This window comes from Lethenteron reissneri, chromosome 36 (assembly GCF_015708825.2).
Source record: "Lethenteron reissneri isolate LAM-NWPU_2019-01 chromosome 36, ASM1570882v1, whole genome shotgun sequence".
NCBI lineage: Eukaryota > Metazoa > Chordata > Hyperoartia > Petromyzontiformes > Petromyzontidae > Lethenteron > Lethenteron reissneri.
In genome coordinates this window covers 12,210,351-12,233,265 of record NC_083814.1, presented here as the reverse complement: position 1 = coordinate 12,233,265, position 22,915 = coordinate 12,210,351, and the positions used below count along the sequence as shown (strand labels likewise).

General features: G+C 55.4%; 2 protein-coding genes across 3 annotated transcripts; one reads left to right on the top strand and one right to left on the bottom strand.

Annotated features, from left to right (window-relative positions):
• Positions 1 to 56: 56 nt before the first annotated feature.
• On the bottom strand, positions 57 to 3,800 carry ARMC7 (armadillo repeat containing 7). Of its 2 annotated transcripts, XR_009756155.1 has the most exons (5): positions 3,483 to 3,800; positions 2,222 to 2,365; positions 1,587 to 1,873; positions 454 to 700; positions 57 to 304 (listed from the first exon to the last, which is right to left on the bottom strand). XR_009756155.1 is itself a non-coding variant. In XM_061566163.1 (4 exons), exons 1-4 carry the CDS (start codon positions 3,598 to 3,600, stop codon positions 599 to 601), a joined length of 651 nt encoding a protein of 216 aa, XP_061422147.1. In that variant the 5' UTR covers positions 3,601 to 3,800; the 3' UTR covers positions 57 to 598. The 2 variants fall into 2 exon arrangements, 1 of the variants encoding a protein (XP_061422147.1); XM_061566163.1 differs by having other exon boundaries at positions 57 to 700.
• A 1,357-nt stretch (positions 3,801 to 5,157) lies between these two features.
• LOC133351166 (protein SCO1 homolog, mitochondrial-like) lies at positions 5,158 to 12,931 on the top strand. The gene is made up of 7 exons (XM_061566162.1): positions 5,158 to 5,314; positions 6,908 to 7,024; positions 7,251 to 7,341; positions 8,229 to 8,426; positions 9,316 to 9,408; positions 9,984 to 10,099; positions 11,236 to 12,931. The coding sequence occupies exons 1-7, from the start codon at positions 5,198 to 5,200 to the stop codon at positions 11,368 to 11,370; spliced, it is 867 nt and encodes a 288-aa protein (XP_061422146.1). The 5' UTR covers positions 5,158 to 5,197; the 3' UTR covers positions 11,371 to 12,931.
• Positions 12,932 to 22,915: the final 9,984 nt, after the last annotated feature.

Here is a 22,915-nt window from a genome sequence, read left to right as displayed (position 1 = left end):
ATGCGGCGTGGGATGAGATCGCGGGGCGAAAAGAAAATTACGCCCCCAAAAACAACTTATTTAAAAAAAAATTGTATTTACAATCGCTTCATGAACCACAACTCTGCACCCCGGTATGGCTGAGCAGAGGTTGTCTACGCCGCGCGTGGCTGCGTGTGGAGGCAGCAGGAGCGAGGGTTGGTAGATTGCAGTACAGATGTCGCGAAACTCCGTTCCCGTGGGGGTCGAGGAGGTGCCGCCGTACCCATGGCTCGCTCAAGAGAAGGCAGTACAGCAAGCGTGGCTTCATCTTCACGTGTCCCACCTGTACGGGATAGAGTGTTGCCCCACCTTGCACGTGCGGGTTTTCTCCAGGTGCTCTCCGGTTTTCCCCTTTCGTGCATAAGCACTCGTGAATGCGCGCGCGGCTCCATGTTTGAGGATTGTGTAACGTTGCACGATGTGGTGACTTACGGACGCTAGAGAAACACTCAACATTCTTGTTGCTGAACGGGAAGCACCAAACCCAGAATCTCCATGGCCCTGGGCCGCCCCGGTGCGATACCCAGATATTGGCCTGGGTTAGTGAAGCCCAGTCCCACCTCCGTTCTCCCTCCCCTCAGGGTCCCCTGCCCGGACTAAGGTCTGTGGTTGGGGGTGGCCCTGGGGGCAGCGGGATCCCCACGGCGGATTGGCTCTCAGTCTTGTGTGCCTCCTCCACCTGCCCACACACACAAAGACAAAGACTGCCCATGTAGCCTTACACAGACTGTTTGGGGAAACTGCTATTTGCAAGCACCTATTAGAGCAAGCATGGCACATGAGTGTCCGTGGTCATGACCACGCCCGGCTGTCTTCGTCTCCCCAGTGGTGATGTTACACACCACACCAGATGTTCGTTTCAGGCTTAGTCAACCGAGGGGAGGCACAAGACGGTTTCAGATATTCGTCACCGATGTTGGCCTTAAGCGGGAATCCAACTCTAGTTTCTGGGTTTGTAGTGCCGTGAGCTAGCCACTACACTACCGCTCTGCACCAGCTCAGACACTTACGTACACATGCACATACACCAACAAGTACAATAACCACCCACAACAACAACCACAATTCGCTACTGTGCGGATGACATCACCATGGTACTTGTGCCAGGCTAGGTGCACCTTGAGGTCACATTAAGTGCCGAAGGTGCGCTGCCAGGTCACGGAACAGACCCAAGTGCCACAGGTTGGCTGAGACAACTGACAGATTCACCACCTGTGCTCACTACTGCGCCTAGCGCTCCGCTCGTTGTTGTCAGCGTCACTCCTCTACGCTCCACTGATGTTGGGAGGGCGACTGCCTCCAACTGCCCAGTAGTATCCTTCACGAGCCTCCTCCACGGAGGTCGATCTTGACTCCGTTGGTCCCGCCCATACAAAGACGAAGAGCCCCCATGTCGCCGCACAGACAATGTAACGACAACAACCGCCGTTCACGACGAAGTGGCGGTGACATCACCACTGCGCTTGTGCCATGCTAGGTGTCAAAAGGCCCACTGGCAGGAGGTCATGACCGACTGAGATGACCGAGATGACCGGCAGACGATGTAGGCGCACGCATGCACTCGCCTGCGCGGGGCTGCAGCAGTCCTGGAGGAAGAGGGTTGCGAGCGTGCGGAGGCGGGCGCTCTCCGCCTGCTGCAGGCGCAGCATGCACTGCACCACGGGGAGCGCCGCCCACGGCCCGCGCTGCTGCCGCTGGTGCCGATGCTGGCGCAGCAGCACGAGCGCGGTGATGGCCGAGAGCACCGTCTCCTCGCTCGCGCGCGACAGGCAGCGCACCGCCGCCTCCACGCCCCCCGCCGCCTCGATGGCGTCCCGGCAGCGCGGGTCCGCGGACAGGTTACACAGGCCTCCTGCGCGAGAGTCGTGCAGGGATAGGGGGCATGGGGGTGGAGGTTGGTTGTGGTGCCGGGAGGTTATTGGAGTTGTGGTTTGTGGCTGAGTGTGAGTGTAGTTAGCGGGCGTTTGACACTTCAAATGGCCTCAAGGTGCACATGGCCTGGCACAAGCGTCGTGGTGACGTCACCGCCACTTAGTGGCGAATGGCGGTTGTTGTTGTTGTTGTGTAGTTAGGTGCTGTTAAGTGTTAGTGGTTGTGGTTGAGTGTTAGCGTGGTTGTGGTTGAGTGTTAAGAGGGAGTGGGGTCGAGTGCGAGTGTAGTTGTGTGACTATGTTTAGTGTGGTTGTGCCTCTCCACCCACCCATGCCGAACTCCGCCGTTCTCTCTCTGCTGCTGGTCGCTGCATCGCTGAAGAGCGCGGGGACCTGCAGCGCCAGCAGGAAGGGGGCCTGGGTCGGGTCCGACGCGAAGTTCGCCAAGTTCGCCAGCACCTGGTCACACGCGCCTGCAGCAGGGGTCGGCCAGGGGTCAATACAGGGTCAAGGGGTTAGTGGTGCTGGGGTTTATTGATGTCAGGGTTTGTGGAGGTCATGGCGGCCTGGAGGGGGTGGGGGGTTAAGGCTATTGAGGGTCAAGGTTCACTGCCAGTTTTGGAGGTTACAGACACGCCGAGAGGCTCATGTGACATACTTAATGGTCACGTGATGTGGTTATTGGGTCACGGGGTGTAAAATTATGACTAACTATTTTTTATTTTACCAGGTAAGGCCCACTGAGCTGTACAGCTGTTTCCAGGAGCGACCTGACCACAAATCATGGCCAGCGAGACGGCGAACATTGACATTTTACTCATTTACCGCTGGGAAATAGTATTGCCTTTCTGTGTGGCTACTGTAGGGGAGACCCTATTTAAGTTAACAGGCGACGTTTCGGGCAATGGCCCTTGCAGAGGTGGCACTGCATCCGCTGACGTCGCCTATACAGTATATGTACTGTATACATACTGTACACAACGTACACTGTACTAGAAAGTCTATTTTGTATATACAGTGCGGACAGTGCATACATTGTATATAGCGCAAACACGGCGCTGTATACAGTACACACTGTATAGACTGCGTGCGTACAGTACAAAGTGCGCACGCGGTTGTATATGCAGACTTTATGCACCTTACAACACTGTACAGTACGTATACAGTGTGTGTGCCGTGTGTAGTGTACGATGTGTGTACAGTGCGTATACAGTGTGTCGTGTGTGTGTGGTTTGTACGGTGTGTGTACAGTACGTATACGGTGTGTGTACAGTGTATGCAGTGTGTGCGTGTACAGTGTGTACAGTGTATGCAGTGTGTGTGCGTTGTGTGTGTACAGTGTGTGTTGTATGTACCGTGTGTGCAGTGTATGTGCACAGTGTGTATTCAGTGCGTGTACAGTGCGCGTACAGTGTGTGTGCACCCTGCGTCACGTGAGGGTCACGCGCGGCGTGTGTGTACAGTGTGTGTGCAGTGTGAGTACAGTGTGTGTACAGTGTGTGTGCGGTGTGTATACAGTGTTTATCCTGCGTCACGTGAGGGTCACGCGCGGCGTGTGTGTACAGTGTGTGTGTGGATGGGGCACTGCACCCTCGTCAGTCGACTCCTGGTACTCGCACACGAGCGCCTGCAGGAACGAGAGACGCTCCGGGCCGCAGGGGTCGCTACGCTTCCTGCCGCCGCCGCTCACGTCCCAGGAGCCCTGCATCGTCCCCCCCCCCCTCCCTCGAGTCGTCCCCCTCGAGTCGTCCTCCCCCTCGAGTCGTCCTCCCCCTCGAGTCGTCCTCCCGACGTCCGCGGGGTCCCCTCGGTGATCCCCTCACAAACCCCCGGGGCTTCCTGCGCCACCGAACAGCGGCGCACGTGACCGGCTTCCAGCCAATCGCGACGCGTTTCGCTGCGTCGTTTCTAACCAATGGGGGAGCTCGATGTGTCGGGAGTCGTCATGGCAACCCTCGCCAATGAGAAGCGGGTCACAAATTTACAAACAAAACGACTCATATTCTTAGGTTTTTTCGGTAAAGTCACGTAGGTAAAAATTTTAAATTAATAAAATAAAATAAAACATAAAAATCAGTGATTTTTATTTAATTTTACTTTTATTAATTTAAAATTTTTACCTACGTGACTTTACCGAAAAAACCTAAGAATATGAATCCTTGCAGTCACGAAAGCTTAAAATCTAGAATTAAACAAAACGACGTTTTAAATTTTGATTTAAAGCTTTCGTGACTGCAGGTAAATAATAAAATAATATAAATACTTTTTTTCTTTTATTATTTCCATTCTACGTGACTTTACCGAAAGAACCAATAATAAGAACGACGTTTTATTTATGAAATAATACTTTGACAGTGGCAAAAATGTATAATTTTAAAGTTTTATTCGTAAAAAAAAATGTTTACCTTTGGGGTCGTCCATAAATGATGTCACGCACCTAGGGAGGGGGTTGAGAAATGTGACGTCACATCAAAATGCGCAACTTTAAATAAATATAGACAACACGTTCTACTTAATCAAATAGACGTTTTAATAAATGTTTTCTCCTACAACATCAGAGTGCAGCGCCACATTAAATACGCACTACAATGACAATAGTTTAAAGCGATTTGAAGCCTTTTTTTATTTCTTTGTGGGGGGGCGGCAGAGCTTTGTGACGTCATATTTGAGGGGGGGGTCTGACTTTTTGTGACGTCATGTGACGAGGGGGGGGGTCAAAAATCGCGTGACGTCATTTATGGACGGCCCCTTTCCTATACTTTGTACTCCTATTGTATTTTTAGTGTGTGCACTCCTATAGGTTTTTTTAGATTGTTGTAACGTTGCCCCCCTATAGTACATCTGTGCGGGATAAAAAGCGCTTCAAAGCTCATCGGATTTCTCGGTGGCAGCTGTCACGTGACGCGCTCAGCCAATCGGGCGGCTGCGTTTGAAGGCCTAAGTAAGATGGCGCCCGCCTATCCCGTGCCTTGAGGCCTAGCGGCTGCGTCTCCTCGCCTCCCGCGTTGCGAGCCGACACCGTGGTGAGGGGTGAGCGTGAGGGGTGAGCGTGAGGGGGGAGCTCGCACGCTCTCCTGCCGCCGCCCGCGAAACCAACGCCGCGGGTCTCTCCACTCGCATCAACGGCGCCTCGCTCCCTCCCCAGGTAAGATGGCCGTCCGTCAGGGTGACGTCACGCAGGTCACGTGGTCACGCCCCCCCCGGCACGTCACGTGGCCACGCCCCTCCCCCCCCCGGCAGGTCACGTGGTCACGCCCCTCCCCCCCCCGGCACGTCACGTGGTTGTGACGTGAGGAGGGTGGCGCATGGCGCTGCGTGCTGGTCCGCGGCTGCCGCTGCTGCTGCTGAGGTCGTGGCGGGGTCCCGGGACCCTGGGCCGGGGTCCTGTGGGGCTCGTGAGGCTCGGGGACGCGAGGACCCTGGTGAGTGGCGCGGTCAGGTTGGGTTGACCCAGGCAGGTGCTGTGTGTCGCTGGTGTGTCTTTGTGTGCACCTAGCCTGGCACGAGCGCCGCGGTGACCGTCACCCGCAGCAACTTCATTGTCTAACAGAGAAAGAAAGAAAGAAAAAACCCACAACACGTATGCCAATAACACCGTGGTGTGGTTTTTTAATGAAACAATATAAACAATCTAATGGGCGACATTTCGGGCAATGGAACTTTACGCATCGCGTTCCCTAATATACAGGCACTGTAGACATTGTCCTCTCTGGGAGATGTTAATGCGTGAGATGAACTGGGGGGGAGGGGGGGCATGAGGTGGACCGGTGGCAGCCTGAGACCCGACAGTGCGGTGTTCTTAACTCATTTCCAGGGAGGGGTGGGTGGTTACTTTAGCGATAAGACCTCATCGGTGTGAGGGCCGCCACGCCAGATTGTGGCAGCATCACGACGATGGTGATGGGGGCTGTTTTCACCACTTGTGTATTGTGGGGGGGGGGCAGCACTTGAAGGCCGCCAGTGGCCCGCGGGCCTTGCAATGGAGAACGCCGCTCAGGCAGTTTCCTTCACTCGGGCTCCTCCAGGTGAGGGTTGCAGGGGGCCGGGCATGGAGCATGGAGCATGAGGCTCCACTGTGCGAGTCGTCGTCTGCTGCTGCCGCGTTGACTCCCGGCAGTCAGGGGGTGGCTCCGCTCACTTTCTGGTGTCATCATCCTGAGTCAGCAAAATAGAGGATGCGAGGGGAAGGACCGGGTAGGGGAGGGGCCCACGCCCCCCCCCCATCTACTCCACCGTACCCCCCCCCCCCCCCCCAAGTCCCCACGCGCCCTCTCGTCCCATGTCTTAAATGACCCACACCAAATATTTAACTTGTGGTGCCAGCGTCTTATAACAATTGAAATGTGCAATTCCTATTTCTTACGCATGGTGGCAGCAGCAGCAGCAGCAGCGTGGTTCTGGAGCTAAATGTCGTGGACTGCTGCTGCTGGCCGCGCCGAGAGAGGACTTCATGCAGAGAGAGGTGGTGCAATTTCGATTTAAAGCTTTCGTGACTGCAGGGATTCATCTTCTTGGTTCTTTCGGTAAAGTCACGTAGAAGGGAAATAATACAATAATAAAAATAAAACATAAAATAATTCTCACGACGTTTCGGCCACAACGCAAGCAGCCGTCCTGAGGTGACTTGACCGAAAGAACCAAGAAAAAGAGGTGGTGCAGTTTAGTGTTCCTGTTGCCTCGTTGAAGGACCGCAGACAAACAGTGGGTGCACTGTGCGGTTTCAGTGTGGGTGTGCAGGCTTGCTGTGTGCGAGCGGCAGTGCGCTACGAACCCGGCGACCCGAGTTCGATTCCCGCTCACGGCGAACACCAGTAACGATTATCTGGGCCTCCCTTAGGTCTACTCGGGCCTCAAATGAGTGCCTGGTGGGGTGTGTTAACATCGCCACTGGGGAGACAAAGGCGGCTGGGCGTGATGCTGGTGTACCGGCCTTCATAGGTGCTCACTATCAACACTTGTGCCAACAGTCTGTTAAGGATGTGTGTGGGGGGGGGTCTTTATCTTTGTCTTTACAGGCTTGCTGGTCACGTGACAGGCTGTACAGGTCATGTGACCGGCCCTCATGGAGGTTCTACGCAACACAGCCCCTCCCCCCTCCCCCGCCCGGGCAGCGTAAAGAGCGGAGAGCTGGGGTGAGTTCACCCCCACCTCACCCCCTCTACTCCCCACCCCTCACTTCACATCGTATTAGGGGGGGGGGGCGGACTATTTTCATCTGGATAATACCTTGAGACTGAAAGTCTCGTTTGCAAGGGGGGGGGTCCACAGTGAAGACAGAAAACATTGGTCAGTGTGAGTGAAGAGAGTCATGATTCTCTCCCGTGCTCCCCCCCCCCCCTCGCTCCCCCGTGCTCCCAGCCCGTGTCATGGCGCTCGCTGGCTGTGACGTTTGGAATCGGGGCGGTGCTGCTGCTCGGCATGAAGAGTTACAAGTCACAGAAGGAGGAGCGTGCGTCACACACGCACACGGGCACACGCACACTGGCACACGCACAAGGGCACACGCACACCTGTGCATGAAGACAAAGATCCCCCGTATAACCTTAACAAACTGTTGGGACAAATGCTGTTATGAAGGTCAGCACGGTACACGAAGGGGTGGATGACCAGCACCACACCTGGCCGCCTTTGTCGTCTCCCTAGTGGTGATGTTTACTGCACACCGCTACACCAGGTACTCATTTGAGGCTGAGACAACCTAAGGGGGAGGGAGGCCCAGATCCGGGTTCAGATAATTGTCACTGGCGTTGGCCGTGAGCGGATATTGAACTCTGATTGATGTGTTCGTAACACATCACTAACCGCTGCTACCACCCACACACGGGTATACTCACGTGTACTCGTGTATACACACAAACGTGTTTATGTACAGGTGTACATACTTATACATACATGCACATGCTTGTTGCGTGTTTGAGCATGTGTTGTGCACGCGTGCCCGCATGTTTGTGTTACGTATTCACGTGTACGTGCGTTGTATGTCTGCACTTTGGTGGCACGCATGCACACACTCAAACCCACACACATCCACTATCAAATACCCACACATCCACTGTCAAACACACACTCACACACCGTCAAACTAAAGCACACACACATCCACTATCAAATACCCACACATCCACTGTCAAACACACACTCGCACACCGTCAAGCTAAAGCCCACACACCAACCTTGAAATGCACACGCTGTTACGCCTACACTCCAATACTCACGCTCCAAAACACATGCACACACGCACCTACGCACTCACACGCACACACACGCATACACACACACACACGCGTACACACGCACGCGTACACGCAACACGCACGCAACACGCGTGCCCCACAGGGATGGAGCGCGAGCGCAACCGCTCGGTGGGGCGCCCCAACCTGGGAGGCCCCTTCTCGCTGGTGGACCACACGGGGGCCCCCCGCTCCGACAAGGACTTCCTGGGCCAGTGGGTGCTGCTCTACTTTGGCTTCACGCACTGCCCCGACATCTGCCCCGAGGAGATGGAGAAGATGATCGCCGTCGTCGATGAGATCGGTGCGCGCGTGTGTGTGTGTGTGTGTCTGGGGTGTGTGTGTGAGGTGTGTCTGGGGTGTGTGTGTGTGGGGTGTGTGTGGGGTGTGTGTGGGGTGTGTGTCTGCGGTGTGTGCGGTGTGTTTGTGTGGGGTGTGTGTGTAGGGTGTGTGCGGTGTATTTGTGTGGGGTGTGTGTGTGGGGGGTGTGTATGGGGGGTGTGTGTGGGCGGCGTGTGTGGGCGGTGTGTGTGGGGGGTGTGTGTGGGCGGCGTGTGTGGGCGGTGTGCGTGTGTGTGGGCGTTGTGTGTGTGTGTGTGGGCTCTGTGTGTGTGGGCGGTGTAGGCGGTGTGTGTGTGTGCTGGATTTAAGTGTTTGGGGGGGTGGATGTGTGTGGGGGGGGGTGGGTGTGTGGGTGGGTGTGTGGGGGGTGTGTAAGGGTGTTGGTACAGTATGGAGCACAGGTGGTGCTTGTGCCAGTCATCTCAGTTACCTGTGACCCCCTGTCAGCGAGCCTTCGACACTTCACGTGGCCTCAGTGCACCTGGCCTGGCACAAGCGCTGTGGTGCGGTAGCGTAGGGTGTATATGTGGGTAGCGGTAGTGTAGTGGTTAGCGCGCTGCGCTACAAACCTGCCGACTCGAGTTCGATTCCCGCTCACGGCCAACACCAGTGTGACGATTGTCTGAACCGGTCCTGGGCCTCAACTCGGTCTACTCGGCCTCAAATGAGTACCTGGTGCGGTGTGTAAACATCGCCACTGGGGAGACAAAGGCGGCCGGGCGTGCTACTGGCCACCCCACCCGCTTGTGTGTCGTGCCCGCCTTCATAGGTGCTACTCGCTAACAGCACTTGCCCCAACAGTTTGCTAAGGCTATACGGGGGGGGGGGTCATTATCTTTGTGTGTGTGCAGACGCAATCCCGTCTCTGCCGAACGTGACTCCGTTGTTCATCACCATCGACCCCGAGAGGGACACCGTGGAGGCCGTCGCCAAATACGTCAAGGGTGGGTGCGGGGGGGGGCGTGGGGGGGGCGTGAGGGCGACACCCGCGCGTGTCAACGTGTGGGGAGCGGTAGTGTAGCGGTCGGTGTGCCGCACTACGAACCTGCCGACCCGAGTTCGATTCCGACTCGTGACCAACATCACTGTGACCAATTATCTGAACCGGTCCTGGGCTTCCCCTCGATGGGTATCCGGTGCAGTGTGGGTGACACGTCGCGACGAGGGAGACAAAGGTAGCCAGGCATGGTGCTGGCCACCCACTCCCCCGTGTGGCTACGCGCTGGCAGGTCCCAGGGGCCTCCAGACGGGGTCCTCCGTGACCCTTACCCTCGTCCCTCCGCTCTGCCACCACAGCCGTGCTCACGCCCTCACCGGCGTGTGCGCTGTCTGTCCACCACAGCTGCCGCTGCTGTGCAACAGCCGGCGCTATTACACTACACGTGTATAGAATCAACATATCACGCCTTTAGAGTATTTGGCTCCTATAAATTTCCACATGATGATAAACCAATTCGATGAGCTATCATCTGGGGCCAGGTCGCTTCTGGTAACATCAAATCGTGTCTTTGTCTTGTAGAGTTCTCTCCCAAGCTGATTGGTCTCACTGGCTCTGCCGACGCCATCAATGAGATGTCCCGCGCCTTCCGCGTTTACTACAGCCAGGGTCCCCGCGACGAGGACAACGACTACATTGTGAGTCATCGCGACATCATACCATCACTCACAACATCATACCATCACTCACAACATCATACCATCACTCACGACATCATACCATCACTCACGACATCATACCATCACTCACAACATCATACCATCACTCACAACATCATACCATCACTCACGACATCATACCATCACTCACGACATCATACCATCACTCATAACATCATACCATCACTCACAACATCATACCATCACTCACGACATCATACCATCACTCACAACATCATACCATCACTCACGACATCATACCATCACTCACGACATCATACCATCACTCACAACATCATACCATCACTCACAACATCATACCATCACTCACGACATCATACCATCACTCACGACATCATACCATCACTCACAACATCATACCATCACTCACAACATCATACCATCACTCACGACATCATACCATCACTCACGACATCATACCATCACTCACAACATCATACCATCACTCACAACATCATACCATCCTTCACGACGTCATACCATCCTTCACGACGTCATAATCCCACGACGTCATATTACGTCATTGTACCATAACTCGCATCGCCATACCATCACTTGCCATCATACCATCACTTATGACATCATATCGTCACGGCATATCGTCACACAATATCATAGCATCACACGATCGGTGTCATACCTTGAAGACGTCATACCATCACAACGTCACGGCTTCACATCATCACTCCATTGCTCTCGTGTGGTGCGGATTGTGGTGTGTAATGTGTGTGGTGCGTAGTGTGTGCGGTGCGTGGTGTATATGTGTAATGTGTGTAGTGTGGTATATTATGTGTGGTGTGTATAATGTGGGTGGTGCATGGTGTGTAATGTGTGTGCGGTGTGTGGTGTATATGTATAATGTGTGTGGTGTATGTGGTGTATAATGTGTGTGGTGTATGTGGTGTATAATGTGTGTGGTGTATGTGGTGTATAATGTGGGTGGTGCATGGTGTGTAGTGTGTGTGCGGTGTGTGTGCGGTGTGTGGTGTATATGTATAACGTGTGTGGTGTATATGTATAATGTGTGTGGTGTATGTGTGTGGTGTGTGTGGTGTATAATGTGTGTGGTGCGTGGTGTGTGGTGCGGCGTGTAGGTTGACCACACCATCATCATGTACCTGCTGGGCCCGGACGGGTCGTTTGCCGAGTATTTTGGGCAGAACAAGCGAGCGCCGGAGATCTCGGGAGCCATCGCATCTCACATGCGGGCGGCGCGGGTAGGGGGGTAGACACGGGGGTGGGGGGGGGGAGACGCGGGAAGAGAGGGGAAACAACGATTACAGGGGCAGACATGGGGTGACCAAAACTACACGGGGTGTAATTATCTCTGCCTTCAGCAGTGGCTGGACCTCAGGTGTAGAGGTGTGTTGAGGTGTGTTAGTGGTAAGGTGCGCTGAGGTGTGCTTGTGTCTGTGGTGTGGTGTGGCGTGCGAGTGTTTGTGGCGAGGTGTGATGACGGGATCCAGGGGATGCTCACCCTATTGGGATCAAAGGGACCAGCTATGTACACGCACATAACACGCTGGTGTGACGCACACACAGGCGTGTAACTCACGTAGACAATTAGGACACATGCACCTCGTGCACAACGCGCGTGCACGTGCGTGTACCACACTTTTACACGAATTTAGAGTTTATCCAAACCGGCTCAAACCTCGGCGGACCGCGGTGCCACGCGGCTGTGATCCAGCGCTTTTGGAGAGCGAGGGTTGGTGAATCACGCGTGGGATCTACGAAACGCCCAACCCTCCCCTGCCCCTTGGATCTAGGATGTGGCCGTCTGGACGGACAACGTCAGAGTGGGTTGTCACCCCCCCTCCCCCTCCCGTGCGTCACTCCCGGCAGAGGTCGCAATCGGGTACCCGATACCTGTACTCTACCCGATACCCGGCTACCCATACCCGGCTGGGTACGGGTACCCGTTTGCGACCCTGGTGCGGCCAGGTACGGGTACGGGTTGACCGTGAGTCACTGGTGAGTAACCGTTTGTCACTCATTTCCCAACGTCTTGTCTCTTCTCACAATTCAAGTCCTAGAATCAACCCACCCGCGCCTGCAACATGGCTTCATCCCAGAGGTCGCAATCGGGTACCCGATACCCATACCCTACCCGTACCCGGGTACCCGATACCCGGCTGCCCGTACCCGGCCGGGTACGGGTACCCGTTTGCGACCCTGGTGCGGCCGGGTACAGGTACGGAATCAAAACCCATTTGCGACTTTCGACTCCCGATGGTGTGGGTGGGTTTTCTCCGGGCTCTCTCCGGTCCCGTTCCACATGAAGCGCAACACTCCATGAAAAAGATCCGTTTGACGATGCCGCCGCCACTGCTGCTGCTTCTGCGTTGGCAGCGGTGCACAAGCACAGCAGCCGACGACGACAACAACTCAACGCGTCCCGTGTCTGTAACTGCGCGGCTTTTGATTTGTTTTAAATCTTTATTTAATAAGAAGGGGGCAGCGCTGAGGTTTGCGGACGACGACGCTTGCGGAGCGTTTTCGGTGGCTTCTTTTTAAAAATGAAAATCCGGCGGAAACGTCCTCCGAGCGTGTGCGGGAGCCTCCCTCAGAGGTGATTCCCGAGATTCGACGAGGCTTTCCCCGGCTGGACGAGCGACACCGTCGATGACCCCCCTTGGTGCTTCGTGGAGCTGAGGGGGGAGGCCTCCTCGGTGGAGCGGCACTCGACCACGGGCAGCGCCGTTTTGTCTGCGTGGTGTTTATGTCGTCGTCGTGAACTTTGTCGCGATTAAAACGCGAGCTCCGCCGGGCTCGGTGATCTCCACCGCACTCGCTTCCGTCTCTCGATGGTCATCTCTGCCCTGTAGCGGTCCGCGGCTGCGAGAGGTGACGACCCCCGTCTCCCCTTTTGGAGCCTGGTGGCGTCTTCTGGTCTAACTCCGTTTGAGACGAGGCTCGAAAGAACGCTGTCTCTGGTGTGGTAGACCAATCAGTTTCAAAGACGATGCAGATATTATCAGAGTGTGTTTTCTGACCACAAGTACTGTGGTTAATGCAGACGTGATTCCTGGTAAAAGGTTTCAGTTTGGTGTTTTAACATCTTAACACAGCTGTTTTGTTGCCAGAAAAAAGGGGAAAAACCTATTCTCATATGTTGATACTGGCAAAGGAGGTCCCATGATGAAGGTGTAAGTGGTCTGTGTTGCGCATGGGTGGAAAAAACCCGATTTTTCCAGCGGCAGGCATCGGGTTTTTTTCTTGAATACACTTAAACCCGATTTCGTGGAATTAAAACCTGGTTTAATTCATACGAAACTCTGATAGGCTAAGGCTGCTTCCTTGTCGGTGCTGCTATCGTACTCGGGGGGCCGTCGGGCACGGGGTAGTCGAATGCGGCGGGCAGGTTGGTCTTGATGAACACGAGCTTCTCCACAATCGTGGGCGCCAGTGAGTTCCTTCGCTTGGAATGGATGAAGCCCATCGTTGAGAAGTTGTCGAAGTGCGGTTCTGCAATTAGAACCAATTACACCGGATTTCTCCCAATCTCAGATGATCGGGTTTAATATAAAAAGACAATTAAACCCGATTGTAAAACACCCGACTGTGCCACCCTTGGTGTCGCGTGAGCCCCGTGCCGCCTGTGCCGGGGCAGTGCCGGGTCGGGCCACGGGGTGGCGATGTGGAGCCACGGCGAGTGGCGGCGCAGGCTTCGTGCCGAGACCTCTCGCCCTGGTCTATCTCACTAGCTAGTCACTCTAGCCCTGGTCTATCTCACTAGCTAGTCACTCTAGCCCTGGTCTATCTCACTAGCTAGTCACTCTAGCCCTGGTCTATCTCACTGGCTAGTCACTCTAGCCCTGGTCTCTCTCACTAGCTAGTCACTCTAGCCCTGGTCTATCTCACTAGCTAGTCACTCTAGCCCTGGTCTATCTCACTAGCTAGTCACTCTAGCCCTGGTCTATCTCACTAGCTAGTCACTCTAGCCCTGGTCTATCTCACTAGCTAGTCACTCTAGCCCTGGTCTATCTCACTAGCTAGTCACTCTAGCCCTGGTCTATCTCACTGGCTAGTCACTCTAGCCCTGGTCTCTCTCACTAGCTAGTCACTCTAGCCCTGGTCTATCTCACTAGCTAGTCACTCTAGCCCTGGTCTATCTCACTAGCTAGTCACTCTAGCCCTGGTCTATCTCACTAGCTAGTCACTCTAGCCCTGGTCTATCTCACTAGCTAGTCACTCTAGCCCTGGTCTATCTCACTAGCTAGTCACTCTAGCCCTGGTCTATCTCACTAGCTAGTCACTCTAGCCCTGGTCTATGTCACTAGCTAGTCACTCTAGCCCTGGTCTATCTCACTAGCTAGTCACTCTAGCCCTGGTCTATCTCACTAGCTAGTCACTCTAGCCCTGGTCTATCTCACTAGCTAGTCACTCTAGCCCTGGTCTATCTCACTAGCTAGTCACTCTAGCCCTGGTCTATCTCACTAGCTAGTCACTCTAGCCCTGGTCTATCTCACTAGCTAGTCACTCTAGCCCTGGTCTATCTCACTAGCTAGTCACTCTAGCCCTGGTCTATCTCACTAGCTAGTCACTCTAGCCCTGGTCTATGTCACTAGCTAGTCACTCTAGCCCTGGTCTATCTCACTAGCTAGTCACTCTAGCCCTGGTCTATCTCACTAGCTAGTCACTCTAGCCCTGGTCTATGTCACTAGCTAGTCACTCTAGCCCTGGTCTATCTCACTAGCTAGTCACTCTAGCCCTGGTCTATCTCACTAGCTAGTCACTCTAGCCCTGGTCTATCTCACTAGCTAGTCACTCTAGCCCTGGTCTATCTCACTAGCTAGTCACTCTAGCCCTGGTCTATCTCACTAGCTAGTCACTCTAGCCCTGGTCTATCTCACTAGCTAGTCACTCTAGCCCTGGTCTATCTCACTAGCTAGTCACTCTAGCCCTGGTCTATCTCACTAGCTAGTCACTCTAGCCCTGGTCTATTCAACTAGGCCGCCTTCAAAGTCAAAACACATTCGACGTTTCTGGCAATGACACTTCTTCAATGGCCCTTCATTTGAAAAGGGGGCATTTCCTGAAACGTCGCCCATTATTCGCGTGTGTCCACCGCCTAACGCAGCAGCGGCGGCGGCAGCGGCGGCATCACCGACCGCCGCGTTGGACGCAAGGGCCGGCGACGTCGCGTCTCTCCGTCGTCATCAATGTGAGCGTGGCTGCCGCGGGGAGTGTTCGTCGAGCTCCGGGGGGGCCGACATTGGCCCCCCAAACCGCGGCTCGAACGCCACCGTCGCCGTAGTGGCCACGCTGCTGCTGCTGCTGCTCGTAGCCAGCCTGTGGTCCGGCGCTGTGTATGTTATGTACTGTCTATTGAAACTTCTTTCGCACCGTACGTACTCAACCGTGCCGTGGAGGTTAGCTTCGAGGGTTGGATGGATCACCGCACACGCGCGCATGTCGCGCAACTCCCACCACCAGATACCCCGCCTTGCCAGCAGAGTGCAGTCCCGCCAAGTGTGGACTGATATAATCCGTCCCTTCTTTGTGGGACAGAGTGCATAGGTCACGTGCATAGCCGCCACTGACCGGCAAATGATCGACATTCGCACGTGATAGACACGGTGTGATGTCAACGGGGTCCATCTTCTTGGTTCTTTCTGTAAAGTCACGTAGAATGGAAATAATAAAAATAAAACATAATAAAATGCAATTCTCACGACGTTTCGGCCACAACGCAAGCAGCCGTGCTCAGGTGGAGAACAGATCTGTCGAGAAGACAGAGTCTCATTCAGACTCTGTCTTCTCGACAGACCTGTTCTCCACCTGAGGACGGCTGCTTGCGTTATGGCCGAAACGTCGTGAGAATTTATTATTATTTTCCCATTCTACGTGACTTTACCGAAAGAACCAAGAAGATGAATCCCTGCAGTCACGAAAGCTTTAAATCGAAATTTAAACGGGGTCTGTTTATGGGCGTACCCAGCCATGACAGAGTGGGGATGGCCGCATCGGTCTGCTGCGACACTCAGGAAAGTGGAATCGGTGAGCGCAGAAGCTCGGAGAGACGCGCGCCTGGGGTTGCATTGAGGGGCCGAAGGGCACGCGGATTAGAGAACCCTGGGGTGGTCAAAGGCATCGTTTAGACCGTACATGAAGCAAGTCCCCTCTCCTTAGCCTCCTCCCGTTCCTCTCTTAAAGCCTCACCATCTTCTCCATCGCCCGTGCCCTTCCCATGCCCCCACTCTCGCCCTTCCACTTCTTCCCGTCCCTCCCCGACTATTTCGTGATCCCTCAGTACCCCCTATCGCTGTCACTCATTACTCGGTCTTAGTAGCAGGCCCCCTAAATCATTCTATTGTGTCACCGTTTTGTATCATCAATCGCCACGAGTGAAGGCGCTCTGTGTGTGTATGATGTCCAGTGTTGCTTGTTGGGTTCCAGTTCAAGTTCATTTATTAGGTATAGCCCTGTGAGCCATTCGGCTCTTGAATCAGGTGCAATCGCAACAAACAAAAAACATGAACAAAAAAACATCTTAACGTGAATAGAGTGCAAACAGAAAATCCAAGAAAAAACAGCAAAATATTGCAGAAAAAACACCGTACACCGACGCTGCGTGCAAAAATCCCAGTGGGATGCAAGTAAAACAACAACAACAAGACAACTTAGATTAAGGTCATCAGTCTAACTCTGTACTACAACAAACAAACATGGCTAAACCAGTACACTTTTCCAAATCACCAAAATAATGCCATGAAAGTGGGCAAGTAGGTGGTAGGGCTTGACCCGAACAGGTGGCAACCCTCCCACTCGCCCACCCTCTCATCCACTGGCCAAGTCGCTCGCGAACTCGCCACGCTCATTCATCCACCAGCCCGAGTTGCCACCAGTCCCGGAATTGGCGTCGGTGTTCGGGTGGCACGGGTGTTGTTGTCTGTACCGAGATCTGTGTCGGCATTTTGAACGTAGCCAACCGCGCTCATCGGAGGTGTGGGCAGGGAGGGGTCCGGGGGAGACAACAAACGAAACGCAGTTCTAAAGGAATGAGTTATCGATCTAGAAATGTCGATGAGATATAAATATCAATTAAATTATGGGGGGGGGGGGGGGGACAGGGTAGGACGCGTCACTGCCACAGGGGACGATGCAACGATGGAGCTGGCAGCCAAGGGACGGAACGCGCCCGGGAGGACGAAGCCCGCTCAGGAGACGGAGCGACGGAGTCGGCGCGGATCGGGAGAGGTGGTGGCGGCGGCTGCGGCGACATGGGGAGGCCTTCATCATCCAGCAGTGGATTGACCACGGCCGCTGCTGCTGATATGATGATGAATAGTAATCGCCTTTTGGCGTCATCTGGTCCAACACCAATGGAGACTAGGTTCTAAGAAAAGCTGTCTCGGGTGTGGACCAATCAACTTCAAGGACAGTGCATATCATTATCATCATCAGAGTTGTTTCTTTTTGTTTGCATTTTGACTGCTTGTGTTGTGGTTATTGCAAACATGATGCCTTGTATAAAGGTGTCAGTTTTTGTATCAGTTGAAAGGGTAAAAACCTATCACTATATATTGATGATAAATAAATCACAGCTCCATCCATTGCGCTCGGTCAGGTGCGGCCTCGGTGACCGTGGGAGTGGGGGGAGAGGTAGAGGCGAGGGTGGGGGGAGGAGGGTGGGGGGGAGGGGGCGTCGTGGGGGGCAGGGAGGCCGAGACCTTGCCCGTGTCGCTGTTTACCCTCCTCCCTCCCTCGGCGCATTCCTGCGTAGCGGAGCCCCCCCCCCCACTCCCCCCACTCCACCCCCCACCCCCCCCACTCCCCCCCGCGACTCCGCCGTGGCGTCATAAACGTGAGAACAGCTGAGCAAAGCCATGAAGTGGCTGTGTTTGCGCCACGCGTTACCGCGCCCTGGGGGGGGGGGGGGTGACGGAACCAGCCCACAAACGACCCCACCCCGCCCCCATCCCGCCCCCTGCCCACCCCCTCCTTGCGCTACCGGGATAGGGGTACGGGGGACCACAGCGATAGGGGTACGGGGCTGGAGGGATAGGGGTGGTGGAGTGGGGGGATGGAGTGGGGGGATGGAGTGGGGGGATGGAGTGGGGGGGTGGTGGAATGGGGGGGGGGTGGAGTGGGGGGTGGTGGAGTGGGGGGGGGGGTGGAGTGGGGGGGGGGGTGGAGTGGGGGGGGGGGTGGAATGGGGGGGGGGGTGGAGTGGGGGGGGTGGAATGGGGGGGGTGAGCTCCCCACCCCCGATGCTGTCGGGTTGCCAACTTGGAGGTTCAAGAAAATGGGGACGTATCATGGGGAAGAGGATCTCGGAGAAAAAAGAAACATCGGAGGAGGAGGAACTGGGTGTGAATGAAGAGTGCATTGCACATAAGCCTACACACAAAGACAAAGATTCCCCGTATAGCCTTAAGTAACTGTTGGGGAAAGTGCTGTTAGCGAGCACCTATAAAAGCCGGCACGGCACACGAAGGGGGTGAGTGGCCAACACCCCACACGGCCGCCTTTGTCTCCCCAGCGGCGATGTTTACACACCGCACAGGTACTCATTTAAGGCTGAGTCGGCTTAGCGGGGGCCCATGACTGGATCAGGTATCCGTCGCTGGTGTTCGCGGTGAGCGGGAATCGAACTCGGGCTGCGCCATAACCACAGCGCAGTCGCTCCCCAACAACAACGCGGCGCCTGTGCCAGGCTAGGTGCACTCTGAGGCCACGTGAAGTGTCGAAGGCCCTCTGGCAGGACGTCACGAAACAGACTCGGGTGCCATGGGTCGACTGACTGAGATGACTGGCAGATGCATCTCCTCCTGTGCCAACTTGCTGTATTTTAGACGCCCGGCGCTCCGCTCGTTGTTGTGAGCGTCGCTCCTCTGCCACCCTCCGTTGTTGCTGGAGGGCGACTGCCTCCAACTGCCGCGTCCATCACGAGCCTCCTCCACGGAGGACGATCTTGACACCGCCCGTACCGGACACACAGACACACGCTCACGCACAAAGGCACTTGCACGCACACACTCCCTCGTGTAAAGCGCACGTGCTCACACATACACTCGCGCATACCCATACTCCGTTACGCACACACGCCCACACGCGCGCACATAAACTTAATCACACACACGAGCGCAAACAACCACATTGCAGGCTTACAAACAAACACAACACACGACCCCCCCTCCCCCCCGTGTAACCTGTGCTGTTAGCGAGTAACACTCATGAAGGCCGACACGGGTACACGAGGGGGTGTGTGGCAGGAACCACACCCGACCGCCTTTGTCTCCCCGGCAGCTATGTGTACACACCACGAACAGGTAACTAATTTTAGGCCGACCGCTAACAGGTAACTAATTTTAGGCCGAGTCCACCTATATGAGACACACACCCATACAAATAGAATAACCACGCACACATCCGCAGGCACATTATACCCAGACAAAAGCAAAGATCCCCCGTTAAGACAGGGCAGGCTTCTTGGGGCAAGTGCTGTTAGCCACGGCACACGAGGTAAGTGGGTGGCCAGAACCACGCGCCGGCCGCCTTTGTCTCCCCAGTGGCGATCTTTACACGCCGCTAACAGGTACTCATTTGAGGCCAAGTCTACCTAGAGGAGGCTTAGGACCGGTTCAAATAACCGTCACCGGTGTTGGTGGCCGTGAGAGGGAATCGAACCCTGGTCCCTGGCGGGTTCGCAGCGCACGCACTCGCACACTAATCACAAACACATGCAAGTCATCACCTGTGCACACACACACACAATGACACACACCCTCGCACACGAACTCCCTCCTCACATCTCCCCGGCAACTCTCCCTTTGACTCTCACCTGGAGCGAGCGCATTGCAACACTGGGCGAGCGAATCTCACCTCACGGTGGGGAAGGGGTAGGGTGGGGGCTCGTTGTCATTGGAGATCATCAGCGAGTGAAGCCATCATTATTATTAATTGGTCACGTGACACTAATTACCGGCTTCTTATCGAGTCACTCCGCGCGATTAGTGGGTTGAGTGTGGTTACATGAGGAGAGAGTACTGCCTCCTGTCATAGGAATGTGGAATTTCCACCACTGGCTCTTGGCTATAAACAGCAAATGAGGAACAATGCTTCGATGCTAATTTCGGCAACTACTCACTTTTGCCTTGTTTGTGGTTCATTAGACGAGTAGTTGAATAGATGAGTTGGTGAATTGTTGATTATTTGAGTGGGTGAATAGACGAGTGGGTGAGTGGTTGAATAGACGAGTAGTTGCATAGATGAGTTGGTGAATTGTTGATTATTTGAGTGGGTGAATAGACGAGTGGCTGAGTGGTTGGATAGATGAGTGGTTGGTTAGATGAGTGGTTGGACAGATGAGCGAGTGAGTGAAAGGATGGGTGGTTGGGATTCGTCTTTCGTTCTGGGGCCTAACCGGTGTAAGATAACCGGTTCGGCCGGTCCGTGTGTCACCGCGAGTTGCCGTTGGCCCAATCACCCCGAAATGTGACCGATGTTGTTGGAAGCTCTGTCGGAGGCTGCGCCTGCATCGTCGGCCTTCAACGTGGGCGACTTGGTCACGGCCAGGCACTCCCGCCTACTTGGGCGGGGACGAGCACGCGGTGGATGCGAGCAGAACACTCGTCCAGCAGTGGATTGTGCGTGTGCGTGGCTTGTGCGTGTGCGTGGAGTGTGCGTGGCTCGTGCGTGTGCGTGGCTCGTGCGTGTGCGTGGCTCGTGCGTGTGCGTGGCTCGTGCGTGTGCGTGGCTCGTGCGTGTGCGTGGCTCGTGCGTGTGCGTGGCTCGTGCGTGTGCGTGGCTCGTGCGTGTGCGTGGCTCGTGCGTGTGCGTGGCTCGTGCGTGTGCGTGGCTCGTGCGTGTGCGTGGCTCGTGCGTGTGCGTGGCTCGTGCGTGTGCGTGGCTCGTGCGTGTGCGTGGCTCGTGCGTGTGCGTGGCTCGTGCGTGTGCGTGGCTCGTGCGTGTGCGTGGCTCGTGCGTGTGCGTGGCTCGTGCGTGTGCGTGGCTCGTGCGTGTGCGTGGCTCGTGCGTGTGCGTGGCTCGTGCGTGTGCGTGGCTCGTGCGTGTGCGTGGCTCGTGCGTGTGCGTGGCTCGTGCGTGTGCGTGGCTCGTGCGTGTGCGTGGCTCGTGCGTGTGTGTGGATTCTGGTTGTGATTTTTGCAGACGTCGTCGTGTGAACGATTGTAAATTCGTATCGCTGCTCTTTGCCGATGCTGATTAAGTCGCCTCGATTAGAGCGAAGCTCAAAGAGGGCTCCTCTCTAGACGATGTCTTGGCCTACTCTTCAACGCTGGCCGGACGTCTCGGATTAGGTGGGAGTTACCCACACTTTACCCTACCACACGCCCTCACCGGGTTTACCAATTTATCCTGCAGCTGGGGCAGGCGGGGGGGGGGTATACGAAACTCGACCATTGATACGACTACCGCGCCCGGAGATAGAATCGAACGGGCGACCTCTGCATTGCAAGTCCGGTGCGCTGACCATTGCACAACGGTGCTAGTGATGGTGGAGATGATGATGATGGTGGTGGAGATGATGATGATGGTGGTGGTGGAGATGATGATGATGGTGGTGGTGGAGATGATGATGATGGTGGTGGTGGAGATGATGATGGTGGTGGTGGAGATGATGATGGTGGTGGTGGTGATGGCCATGGTAGTGGTGGTGGAGATGATGGTGGTGATGGAGATGGTAATGGTGGTGGAGATGATGGTGGTGGTGGAGATGGTGATGGTGGTCATGGTGATGATGATGGTGGTTGTGAGGATGGTGATGATGGTGGAGATGATGATAGTCATGGTGGTGATGGACAGTGCGGGCAGTGCAGTGGGAGTCGCGCTGCGGCCTCACGCGGTGTCCAGGTGTTGATCCCCCTGCGTAACGGCTCGCGGGAGCGCAGGTGTTCGTCCCTTCCTGCACCCCCCGCTCACCCCCCCCCCCCCTCTACGCAGCCTTAAACCTGAGCTAATATTTGCGCGGGGCGTGTGTGTGGGGGGGGGGGGGGGGTTACCCGTGCTACCTGTGCTGCCTGCGATAGCCGCTACACCTGTCGGGCCCACACCTGGCGGGGAGGGGGTTCTTTGTGTTTTTTTTACGACTGCGTTACGATTCGTGAGCACGAGCCGATACAGGTAACCCTCCCTCCCCCTCCCTCCCCCTCTCCCTCCCATCTGTAAACTCTGGGGGGGCGGGGTGAGGGGTTGGCGGGGGGGACTCGCCACCCCCTCGCCCCCTCCCCCGCGTACCCCTCGTCAATCAACACTGACCTCACGGCTCAAGTGCTTCCGAGTTCCAACGCACGCGTCTCCTCATCTGTACTCCTACACTCCTCACCTGCACGCCTGTAGTCCTCACCTCCACTCTCCTGTATCTTCCCTCTCATCTCACTCTACTCCCCTCCACGCACTCTCCTACCTCTCTCATCTCACTCCACTCCCCTCCACGCACTCTCCTACCTCTCCCCTCTCATCTCACTCTACTCCCCTCCACGCACTCTCCTACCTCTCCCCTCTCATCTCACTCTACCCCCTCCACGCATTCTCCTACCTCTCCCTCTCATCTCACTCTACCCCTTCCACGCACTCTCCTACCGCTCATCTCGTACACGCACCCCGACACTCACCCACTGATTCGCAATCGCACGCGCAAAGTCACTCACGCACACAGACAAATACACCCCTTGTAGCCTCTGCAGATTGTTGGGACAAGTTCTAATTAGCGAGCACCTATTAGGGCCAGCACGACGCCCGGCCATCTTTGTCTTCCCAAGTGCCGATGTTTATACATCACACAAGGTGCTCATTTAAGGCTGAGTC